The following is a 12,508-nucleotide window of genomic DNA, read 5'->3' on the forward strand; positions in this document are numbered from 1 at the left end:
CATTGGACCTGATGATACTTAAACACGGCAAAGCTCCTCCTTTTGCGGGAGAGTTTGAACATTTAACTGATCAGACTCTCATACGAAGTTTTCTTTATGATTTAGAGGAGAAGAATTTATTGGCATAGGCATGTCACAATGCAGCTCAAGTTAAACACATTACTACATAAGAAAGCTGAAAAAGCTTTTGCATAGCACTAAATTATTAGCTTAGAGATAGTCAGAGTTCTTATCTCTACTAATTAATAAAACATTCATTGTCAATCAAAATTTTACGAAAATACCAGTTTAACTTTCTAATTAAAAAATAACATGAATAAGAAATATGGATATAAATGTAATTTTACACAACCAAATTTTGCTGTTTTTTTCTTTTTCCAAACCATCACCTATGTGTAATCCTAGTATATCTCTACCTAAATTTTTTTTAAAAATAAAAACTTCTCACTTCCACGTTCTCTATCACTTTTTCCTCTCCTTCTATTTCAAAAACAAAAAAAAAAAAATTTCTCACATACTTAATGTGTGTCTGTATGTTAGTATATATAGATTAAAGCAATTTGTAAGCCATCTATGTTTATTGATTGGTCCACTTGTAATGCTAATTCTCGCGGGAGCCAATTGGTGGGACACTCCCCACCGTCCCCACATTTAGCTTTTCCTCCCCAATCACACTTTACAGTACACATATATAATTAGAAATTTAGAAAAGATGATGAATCCTTTCGGAGTCCAACCAAATGTTGGACAAATTTGACCACAGATGCATAATTGATACAAGGATACTACTTGCATTTGTATTTTCTGAGCTCATTCTCTTACTCGTAAATAATATATATTTTTCGTAATGATTAATACTTGGAGCATAATCTGATCTATATCAAACAATCTCTACCCTAAATACATATATTAGAAGTCAGTAACCAAGCAATGAAGTAAGAGGTTGGACACCATCATCCTAATTCAACCTATATCGGACAATCTTTATCTTGAGATCGATACATATTAGAAAGTAATAAATTAAAGACTGAATGTTGCTAAACTAATCCAACTCACAAGAAAAATATATTAAATATTAATATCAAGACAACAATATCAAAGATTGAATGTCACTGAACTAAATCACATGACTAAAGCATTTTAAGAGCAGAGTAGGAATGAATTTGGTGAGCGACGACACCCAAATCGAGGGCATCGTTTGTTCTTGTTACTTGTGTCCAAAATCCGAGTTAATCTGTAGAATTACGCATGTACGTATTACAATTATTGTCATTGTGGAGATCCACAATAGCATAGTAAATTTATTTTTCGATCAAATTCATTGTCGAATTCGTCCTTTGCTAATACTATATTACTGTGCATGGCACATGCATGATTCGAAGAGGGCAGATTATTACGTGTGCAGTCGAGGCCCTCGAGGGTATAATCAGAACTACGAGTGTAATAGCATCTTCAATGGAGCAGGCAAATAGAATGTTAAAAATTAAAATCCATTTTTATGAGCTAGCAGACGAATATGTATTTCAATGACGTAGTTAATTGGGTAGGCAAATTTTACCTACATTTACAAAATAGACAATATTACCTACTTTTAAGTTTTAACATTATAGGCGAACGAGATCTCACGTCTCTATTTATAATAAAGTATTTTATGTGAAGGAAGTGAAAAAAGATGATAATGATGAAAATAAATAATAGAATTAAATTTGTCTACTTCGTTTGCCTATTACACTGGAGGAATAGACTTTTTCTTTAAAACAATTGAGTAGACAACTTATCATGTAACCTTAGTCATTAGAATAAGAGTAATGTTATTCATAACATATTTTTATACCATATTTCTATACCACCGTAGGTGACATCTGATGTGGACAGTCACATTATTTGAAAAATTTGCAAAACCCAAGGAAATGAAGGAGAAAGACTCTTTGTATACTACAATCATAATTTAATTAACTAGTTTTTCTTAATTATTAGTTTATTAAATAATGAACTAAATTTAAAAATTTGATTAATTCAAATGATGTGGCTGTCCACATCAAATGCTAATGATATGAAAATATGGTACAAAAATGTGGTATAAATAGCATTACTATTAGAACAATGTTTAGTTTATTTTTCAATCAGAGATTCCGTAATCCAGCAGGGCGCCTCAGACGGGCAGCTAGTGGGGTCCCCTGTCACGAGCATCCGACCTGGAAAGCATCAAGAACATGGCCCGCCGGGGCCCACGCAGTCCCCCATCTTTAGAAAGGGCGGTTGCGAAAGCCAAGAGCAATGGGCTGAAAGGAAAGGAAAAGCAAGCCACGGCAGCGTTTGATTTGTTTACATGTGGATCCCACATGGGGCATGGGACGGTGATGATCGCAGGGTGGTGCTGTCGGGTCCCACCCCTCAGGCATTGGTTGTTTTCTTTTGTTTGGCTGACGTCCATTTGAAGGATTTGATCGTATCGATGGAGTTGTTTTTTTATGGTTTCGGTTCAATCGAAGGGTGATTAAGAAGATGAACTGAAACCTTAAAAATGGTAAAATTTTTGACTATAAACAGTAAAAGCTGTCCGCCAATGCTTTTGAATTCAACAATGCCATCATGTTTGTACAAATAATCCTTTGATTTTGATTTTAAAAATAAAAAAGGAATTGAATTATTTTCATATTCCATGGCCCCATGCATGCTTATTTTGAATTTCTTCAGATTCCAAGGCCCCATGCTTATTTTGAATTTTTTTTTTTTTTTTTTGAAAGAGGCCAATTAGTGATTTTGTTTTGTCAGTCTATTTTTTTTAATTGAGAAGATTCACAGAGGTATTTCAGTCATTCATGATTTATAGTAATGCAATTGAATTATGATGGTGATTAAAAATAAAAAGAGATACCTAAAAGTTATAAGGGTTTTCCATTACTATGCCAACCTAAAGATTCTTATTATAGTTGATGAGGAGCTTTTTTTTTTTTTTTGTTCAATGGGAACTTTTACAACAAATTCCAAAAGGACAACATACAAAAACTCCGCAAATTAAGGTGAGAAAATAATAACCGTCTCGTAAATAAAATAGGTACAAACGGGACACTACTTATGCATTCAATGCATGAGTAAAGGTTCTCATCTATACTCAAAACATAAAATTACATAGAATGCGTCTTAGCTCAAAAGCTAAGATCCACACAAAACCCAAAGTGACCGCACAAAAAAACCTAAAAACCCTTAAGGGAGATTCCCCCGCCCCTCCTCCGCCACATAATTGGTGGAGACGACTAGCAAACAGAAAATCCAAAAAAAAACCTCCCTAGAAAGCTAAACTCAAGCTCATCTTCATCTCAACGCAAGTGAAAAGGAGCTAAACCAGCAGATCAAGATAAACCTTGCCCATTCTAGTTGCCATAGTTCCATTCCTCAACCAAAAACAAACACACAATAAGCATCTAAATGCCTTGATCTAAGCATAAACAAAAAAAGTCAGGCGGTGTAAACACCAAGTCAAAGAGACCCTAGACCTTTATAAGGTTGACAATTGAAGTGCTTAAATAATGACTGATCTAACTCACGTTTGTCATGTTTAACTTGCATTTTGTGAACTAAATTGAGTTATCAAACATTTTGCCTAAATTTTGCATCCAAAAAAAGAAAAGAAAGACGTTTATCTAAACTAGGCTAAGCTTATTTAGTGAAAGGTTAGGGCCTACCAACACAAAAGATTAATGGAAAAAGAAACGAAGGCACAACACAAGAACATGAGTGCATGATGGTTAGACACCTACATGCCCTACTGCACAAAACACAGAAAAACCCACTCAAAAGAAAAGATATGATGATGCTGATATATATGAGAAATGGCCTCCACCATTTGCCATTCCAATTCATTGTCCACAAAGCTAATATTTATTTTCATTGCAATTTGCAAAAGTGTTATCTGAATATATAAAAATAACAAAAAACATTTACAACTAGACAAGTTAATGTCCTTTTAATTTGTATCAGTGACATGAGGTGTCAAATTGGAAAAAAGATTCTTCAAGTGCTCAAACTCTCGAGAAATTCAGGAATCTAATCACTTGTATTATGATACTTAGTGTACGGCTTTTGTTCCCGGTACACTGAAAGATCTCTCCAGACTCTCTTTCTCCAATTTCAGTTTTTTATTAGAGTGAGGTACTCTCACATCTATATATAGCTCTCACATTTGATCATCTCTTTCACTCACTAGCGATTAAGCACCCTTCATTCCTCCCATCTTTCCAAGTATTGTTTTGTTCAGTTTTCATTTGCTCTAGCAATGGCCAGTGTTGAGGTAATGCACACTACAGACTACACACACACACACACACACACACACACACGTTCATGCAATTAGTTTTCATATATTTTTTATTTGCTCTATACACACACACACACACACACACACACACCTTCATGCAATTAGTTTTCATATATTTTTTATTTGCTCTAAGAAATACCTTCGCTTATTTGTATACAAATACAAGCTTGAAGTTAATTGATCCGTTTGAGAAACGTAAGATATGCGATATCGTGTATATCAAAAGTTCTATGCGCATGACCTCCGTTCTTTAGACGAAGTATTATGTATATTAGATCATCTTAAAACTTGTTTATCTTCTTAATTTTACAATTAAAATATGACTGATTTTCAACAAAATTGGTACTCAAGGTTGCACCAGCAGCAGCGTTGCAAGAGAATGAGCCAAAGACAATCGAGGTGACCAAGACTGAGGAGGCAATCGTGGAAGAGCCCGTGGCTGCAGCACCACCTTCAACCGAGTCTGAGGCTACAACCACCGAAGAGCCAAAGGAAACAACACCACCCGTAGAAGCAGAAATCGAGAAACCAGCTGCTCCCGAAGCCGAGGCTCCAGTTCCGGTTGAAGTTAAGACCAAGGAGGAGGTGGCAGAAGAACCAAAGGCGGCCGAGGCAGCTGAGGTGGAGGAGCCAACAGTAGAAACGGAGACAACAGAAGCAGAAGAGCCTAAAGAGGTCGTAACAGCAGAGCCTGTTGCCGTGGAAGAGAAGACCAAAGAAGAGACCATTGAAACTGAGGCACCAGCAGCTGCTCCAGTTGAGGAAGAGAAAACAGTTGAAGCAGCAGCAGCAGAGGAAGCTACCACAGAAGTTCCAGTCGAGAAGACTGAAGAATAGAAGATGAACATATGACAAGATGAGAGAGAAGTTTAAGGAGTCCTTTTTCTAGGTTTGCATGTTCGAGTTGGTCATCTTTTCATCCACATTTCTATTTGTTTGTTAGTTTATGTTGTAATTGAGGTAAGGCTTTAAAATTAAATTAATGGGGTTTGGCATTTGGATTATGATCTCCACTTAATGTAAGCATCCTGCTTTATGGTTTGATATATCTGAGATTATACTGAAGAATGTAATGCATTGGTGATTAGTATGGTGTGAAAATATATGATTTGCTTTAGTTTTGAATAATATTTTTGTTTTTTGTAATATTCATCCTCTGTTGTAATAATTTGACGGATCTGTGGACTTGAGCTGATGTTGATATCAATGACTTCGCATCGCATTAAAATGCATGGAGTTGAAAACAAGAAGAAAGTTGAGAAGTCAATGGCAATCGCAGAGAGCTCATTTTTCTTTCTATTTTACTCTTCACATATGTTTGTTATGTTTGATCACGATAATCATGCCTTGTATTTAGTTTGTTACATAAGTAAATTTAGACGACCGAGTCTAGTGCTTATGCCAAGTGACAAAAGAACTTTTGCGAAGTTCTTGGGATTAATCAACATGAAAGACCATAATAGATACCATATTGTAGGCTTTGCGTTTCAATGAATGAATGAGTCCTGATCGTATGAACGATTATAAATTAGTTGCCTTTAGGAGTCGGGAAGCTTACTTGCTAGCTCACCTATAGCTTCTATGTTTTGACAATTTCTATTGTATTATGCTTACTCGAAGTGCAACTTAGTAGATATCATGCTAAATACTTTGAGAATGAAAAGAGTTACAGTCTATACCATGTCTAATTTGTTGCTGAGGGGAATCAATAACCTAGCGAGTAGAAACAATGCCTTTAAGTTGACAAACATGAGCATCTTAATCTGTTTTATAACATTGTGTATATCGTTACTCTAGAAAGGCAATTGGTGGTGGATTCTAAAACCCTAATCCGTCTCCTCATTTTCTTCAAATCTTATTCCAAATATGTTTGCATTTAATTATATTCCCATGCCGTCTTCAATCTAATCCGTTATATCCTGTGCATATTTGATATCTTTTGTGAATAAATTAGTTTAAGTTGTTAAGAATCATAATCTAGATATGAATCTAGATTAGCACAATCCTTTTGGGAATGATCTCGTACTTACTTTCTATATGTATATTATGCATCTGGGTCATGTACATTTCGAATTTAAAACGTGTATTTAGTATCTCGAACATTATCCTCCAAAAGCACATATGTCATAGCACGTGCGATGGCCGGACAAGATGGGAAAATCATTTGTATAGAATTTGCATATGTATCATTGCAGGATCCGTTTGTACTTAACATGTCAAGAAAAGTAACGTCCGTTAAGCAGACAAATTTTCTAAACTCTTGCTTCCAAATTTATTTATACTATAACCACCCTATATAAACACTTGACAAAATAGCAATGACACTGCAAACCTTCAACAAACAAAAACACTACCATCCACAGTACCTTCTTCTAACATTAGTCAAACGACAAGAGACGATGACATCGAAGACGACAGTATCCTATACTCTGTACAATCTGAGTTCCGAGTCTTTTTTTTTTTTTTTTTTATGTGCAGTCAAGTCCCCCCATTTTACCTCAAAATGTAGATGCAACTAATATATTACTACCATGTGCCGAAGCTACTGCCGACATGGTCTTGGGTGATGATGTCAAGGCGGCTTTTCATCTCTGCCTCCGATGGATAAGGCGGGAAACACAGCCGGTAAAAGCAAGTATGAGACGAAGGCAGGCGACTGTAAGCCTCTGAGGACTTGTAAATGTAAAGCCGAGAAGCCAAACCTCGGAACCCCTCTACTGGAAGATACTTCACCGAGGTCCAAAAGAAGAGAAGAACCTTTTTCTGCTCCGCAGACATTTCCCCAACAATCTGCATAATTTTCAAGGAAAAAAAAATTTAGCCACATTGTACTTCTATGCTCATAGCCTACCAATACAAAGCAACTTTTAGCTGCTTTCCTTGTCTTTCGATCATGTTTATACTAACATCATAATATAAAACGATCACAACTGCAAAAAGATGTTGAACCCTGATGTGGAGTGTGTAGGTTTGGGTTGTGCTTTCTCATAAACTGTGAACCTTCCCACAAAGCTTTATACAAATCTGGCCACACACTGCTTGACTCGAAAATTTAACGAAAACCTTACAACTTCATCTGAGCATACAACACTACACTCCCTGTTCTATCTGCAGTTTTACTTTGTTCAACCTCAAATTTGAAACAAATTAAATTTTGAGTGTCTGATACTATTAATATCTAAAAAAACCCCGTGCTAAATAACTAATTAGTGAGCCCAATTGCAACGCTGATTTATTTGTCACTCCATTATTTCAAAACCATCACAATGCATGCTTTCATTAATTTGAAAAGTAATGCAATAGCTTCCGTGTGCGATAAGCCAAACTAGTTCACCAAAGACTTTTCTATGAATAAAGCTGCTTGTCAATTGATATGCTATATTGAAAAATACTAGACAGCTGAGGAAAAGTAGACATGTAACAAAAATATAATTACATATTTGACCAAAAGAAACAAGTCGCAAGTCCAATTTCTACTTTCAATAATTATTGGTTGATTCAATACTCTACTCTATTTCATATTTCACAAATCAGGAGTAATTAAAAAAGCCAAACCCAGAACAGTATGGTATCCCGTGGAATCCTGAATCTGAAATCTGATGCTAATAATATAATAATTGTACTCAACTAAGCAGTATTAATACGAAAGGGATTAATTGGGTAAGTCCTAGTTGGATTTGGATAGCTTAATGAACAAGGATTAGGGGTTGCTAGGCTAGGCTATTACTAAACTTTTATCAATTATAATTCCAGAATTCAGATTTAAGAGTTTCTCTTGGGTTTATTGCCCTAGAACTTAGTTATCTTTGCTCCATCTTTGATTTTATTGCCATTATCTCTCTTTTTTATGTTATCACTGGAATCTGCTCCTAGTGCAATTTGGCCCTATTTTACCCACTGGACAGCAGCTTATCACTGCTGCCCTGCATCATGAGAGAAGCAAAATATAAGGCAAGCAAAGCACATTAAGAGCTAATAAAAGCAGAAACGAGCAAGTTTACCTTCCAGAACCAGAGTATTTGAGGATCGGTCTCTTTATAGCCATTGTAATCAGTATGCGCCTTCCAGTCTTCAACACTAATAGCACTTTCACTTCCGTGAAGCATCCAATCAAGATCTTCTAGCTCTAAACTTCGGAAAAAGATGCTCTGGAGCCTTGAGCCACAAAGTATATCAGCAAAACCTTGTGCAAAGTGGGACACCTGTTCAGATATAGATGTGACAAAACGATGCTGAATTAGAAGATTAACGTATTCCCCCTTGTTCTCGCTGTTCACAACAATGCTTTCCCCAGCAGGGCAAAGCTCCACAGTTTTCCGTAATCCTAACTCCTCCACTTCTCTAACAAATGTTAACCCTAAATTATCAATAGACTTGGCATCCATTTCTAGTATCTTCTTGCAACTATTATAGAAGACTGGATCTGCATCTCTTATGTCTTCCAAAGATAAATATATATCTCCAGCCAGTTGCTGGAAAAACACACGATCAAAGACTATGCCCACCTGCACTTTATGCATCAAAGCTAATGCAATCACTCGGCCAGCAAAGGTGAAATACTCAAGGTGCAGAGGATCAACTTTAGATGCTGCAAAAATAAAAGACCCGTGACTTACTAAAAATTTGTAGGAACTTTCAAGCATATATAAAAAAAGTTCACGCAAGAAAAATGCTACATGATATATGATAGGATACAAATGTTTCAGAAATGTGAGTAATGCTAACAGAAGTGACAACTTCATGCAATTGATTAGAGATTAACAATTTTAGCAGAATTATGGCCTCCTTTTGTCTGCCTACAGAACAACCAACAACAACACTAATAAACTGACAATCCTTTTCTGTTTGTCGTTTCGTAATTTCAACATTTCTACAAATCTAGGCACAATATACTAAAGAATTTGACCTTACCCTGGTGTCCAATGTTTCTACTAGTCAAAGTCTAAACCTGAACATTCTGTAAAGGACATCTAATGTTCGCCGGCATCAATTAGAGAGATCCAACAAAGTGAAGCATGCACATGTGATCACACACAGCAACAAAAGAATAGAGCATCATTATGTACTAAAATATTCCATTATACATTTGGTGCTTGACCATATCTATCGAGTAACCAACACTGTTCTGTCTGTCTGCAATTTAAAGTTCAAATCTCTGGTCAATACCCAATCATATTTCAACACCTATCTATGTATGAATGCTATATAGGATTTAGTCAACCAATTATCATCGCAGGCTGGAATTAATATATCAAGACACGCAAAATGAAAAACAAAATGTAAATGTTGTCTAAGAACACCATGCATTAAAGGCTGAAGGAAGCACACCTGGATTAGGATAGAACCTTCTACAGTCGTTTGGGCATGCAACAAAAAGTGCATTTTGCGGATTAAATATGGCCTGGCATACCAAAAAGAACCACTCCCGCAGTACACCTGGACCTGTAGCTTCCTCATTTTTGAATTCCATAAATAAACCGCCATGAAGTAACTCAGGTTCCGCACGCCCTATGTACTCAAACGATTCTGCCAATATTTGCGACCTATCAATGAGCATCTCATGCAGCTCCTCATAGTCTTCTTTAACATCAGGGAACATCATCATAGCCAAATGCCTCCGAGACTCAAAATCTAGCACATCTTTGTGCTTAATAAGCCACTGATGATCATCACTTCGCATTGCATACTTGACAACTAAAGCACATAATGCAGCCCTTCTAAGCCTCAAAATCGTCTTAAATTGTTCTTCCCAGCTCTGATAAAGCATAGAAATTCCACTCAGTTCCTTTAAAACAGCAAGATACTGAGACCATCCAGAATGAGCAACATCACCTTCCACCTTTCCTTTCCCAGCCAAAGACTCTTCCATTTTTCCAAGGCATTTTTTCATTTTTTTCAGCAAATCAGCATATATAAAGTGAAGAAGCTCAATCTCCTCTCCATATAGTGGATGCCTAAAAGTACCCCCTTTCAAGGATGCAGGATTAGAACTCTTGAAACACACTTGACTGGCAACTGCAGTGCGCAAAGGGAGCAAGAACGCTCTAAAATCACGTACATCATCCGACAACGGCCTGCCACTCGCAGGAAGGTCCATACTCACTACCAAGTCCCTAGACAAAATACGTGACAGCTCCCTAACAAATGGAGAAATCTCTTTTAACCCACCAATCAATCCCTCCACTGGCTCCGAGTCCTGCGAATTTCCATCACTTTCTAACAAGGAACCAAGTGAACCTCGGCACAGGAGGTACAGAGGGTCCTCCTCCCCTAATCTCCTAAGAAACTTACAAAACTCTAACACAATCGGCGCACAGTAATTATGCAAGTGTTTTGGCAACAATGTAGGGTACGAATTCAGGAAATACTTGATTGAATTTTCAGCAACTGTTCTGTTAGCTGGCAGGGGAGAAACATAGAGCATCAGCAGCGCCAAGGGGGCAGAGGACGGAAGGAACACCCGGATATGGCTAACCCCATATCCTGCTGTCATCTCCTTCTGAGCCATGGTTAAGTACTGGCTCATCCTGCTCTTGATGTATTTGGACGGCTCGTGAAGTTCTTCACCTCGGCACATCCGAAATGCGGCGGAGACTATGTCCTCCAGGAGTTGCCAGGCCTGAGGGTGGTCGGTGCTCCGCAAGCGGCCGACCAGTTGCAAACTGGCGTCGTTTTGGATGGCGCACTCGGCGAGCGACTGGTCCGGCTGCAGCTGTTTACCTCTATATATAAGCCTTTGCTCAAAAACCGGAATGCCAGTGATCGTCTGTATGCGATTGTGTAGCGATTTCACCTTGTCGTGAGCGTAGGCCTGGATTACCAGATTATTGCCACCGGACATGGTTCTGATGAAGAATTGGAGCATGGTACGGGACCGAGTCGACTCGGAGTGCGCGGACTCTCCGTGAGAGGCCGATCGGGCATTGGGAACACGGGGATTGAGGGCGTCGCTGTTGGCGGAGGAGTGAGGGAGGTTGGCGACGCCGTTGGACGACGAATCGATGGCGTTGGGTTCGTCCTTCCTCATCCTGACGTGGACTAGGTCAGAGAGAAGGGCGTCGTCCTCTTCGTCGGAGAAGGTGGGCCCGCCATAGTCGTCGAGTTTGCGCTTGGACGACAATCGGTGGTGGAACTGATCCACCGCGGCGAGGACGGCAGTAGCAGCGCAATCGACGGTGCTGCTGGTGGTGGGGCTCCCGGTGATGGACATTTACAGGGTGGGGCCCACCCCGCCAGCCGGTTCCTTCCCTTTACGGTTTTACCTCTCGAGAGAAAATTCACGCGCACGGTGGCCGTGGGTGCATGAAATCGCAGCCGGTCCTCCCGGGAAACCAAAATTCTATAAATTAAATTAAATTAAAACGGAGAATAAAATTACCGGCGATGGTCGAAGTTGGGGGAAGCCAACGATCGGGGGCAGGGGTCGTCTGTCTCTCTCGTTCTCTCACGTCTGGGCTTCACATTCACAGCCGTCATCTACAAAGACTGTAATCCTACGCTATTATATATTTTTAATTTATATAATTGGATTTATTTATAATTTTTCGATTAATTTAATGTTTTTGTTTCAATTGCTTTGGATTACAAAAATGCCCTCTTGTTATTATCGACTCTCTGGTCTCTACTAGGATTAGTACCAAGGGCGTTACTGATAATTAACGGCTCTGATGCCACTAGTTTTATATTGTTAGCTTACACTTTTCGGATCAGGATCCTCTCCTCTCCTGATCCTTGTATGGGAATTCTCATGATCAAAAAGTGTGGACCATTGAATTTTTATTTAATAGCTACAAACAAGGGGATCTCTTTAAAGTTATAATAATTATAGCCGTTGGATTTTCATCTAACGGCCCACACTCCTTGGTCATGAAGATCCCCATACAAGGATCAGGAGAGGATCATGATCCACACTTTCCAACCCAATAATTTAATGAAATAGTTAATTACTGGGTAATTTGTCATTTTGCCAGTCACCAGTTTTTGACTTATGATAGACTCATGGACAAGTGGAAAAAATGCAAGGTGGTGCCCAATAAAAAAAAGAAAAAAAGAGAAAGTGATACTTCTGTTTTCAATGTTTGAAAAAAGTATTAAGTTCGAACTAAGTTGTTTGTTAAATTTACTTTAGATTTGCCATGGCCATGGCCAAGTGAGCGTGCATAGCTTGCAGGCTTGAAGCTATAACCTCTT

At 38.2% G+C, this 12,508-nt stretch overlaps 2 protein-coding genes across 2 annotated transcripts; one reads left to right on the top strand and one right to left on the bottom strand.

The window, feature by feature from the left end:
- Positions 1 to 4,130: 4,130 nt before the first annotated feature.
- On the top strand, positions 4,131 to 5,466 carry LOC125480367 (major latex allergen Hev b 5-like). Its single transcript, XM_048591123.1, has 2 exons — positions 4,131 to 4,291; positions 4,670 to 5,466. The coding sequence occupies exons 1-2, from the start codon at positions 4,277 to 4,279 to the stop codon at positions 5,153 to 5,155; spliced, it is 501 nt and encodes a 166-aa protein (XP_048447080.1). The 5' UTR covers positions 4,131 to 4,276; the 3' UTR covers positions 5,156 to 5,466.
- A 1,004-nt stretch (positions 5,467 to 6,470) lies between these two features.
- LOC103944247 (E3 ubiquitin-protein ligase UPL5) lies at positions 6,471 to 11,657 on the bottom strand. The gene is made up of 3 exons (XM_048591117.1): positions 9,647 to 11,657; positions 8,320 to 8,906; positions 6,471 to 7,108 (listed from the first exon to the last, which is right to left on the bottom strand). Exons 1-3 carry the CDS (start codon positions 11,526 to 11,528, stop codon positions 6,845 to 6,847), a joined length of 2,733 nt encoding a protein of 910 aa, XP_048447074.1. The 5' UTR covers positions 11,529 to 11,657; the 3' UTR covers positions 6,471 to 6,844.
- Between the last annotated feature and the right edge of the window lie 851 nt (positions 11,658 to 12,508).

This window comes from the organism of the source record quoted next, unplaced genomic scaffold, assembly GCF_019419815.1.
Source record: "Pyrus x bretschneideri cultivar Hongxiangsu unplaced genomic scaffold, Pyrus_bretschneideri_v1 Contig33, whole genome shotgun sequence".
Lineage (NCBI taxonomy): Eukaryota > Viridiplantae > Streptophyta > Magnoliopsida > Rosales > Rosaceae > Pyrus > Pyrus x bretschneideri.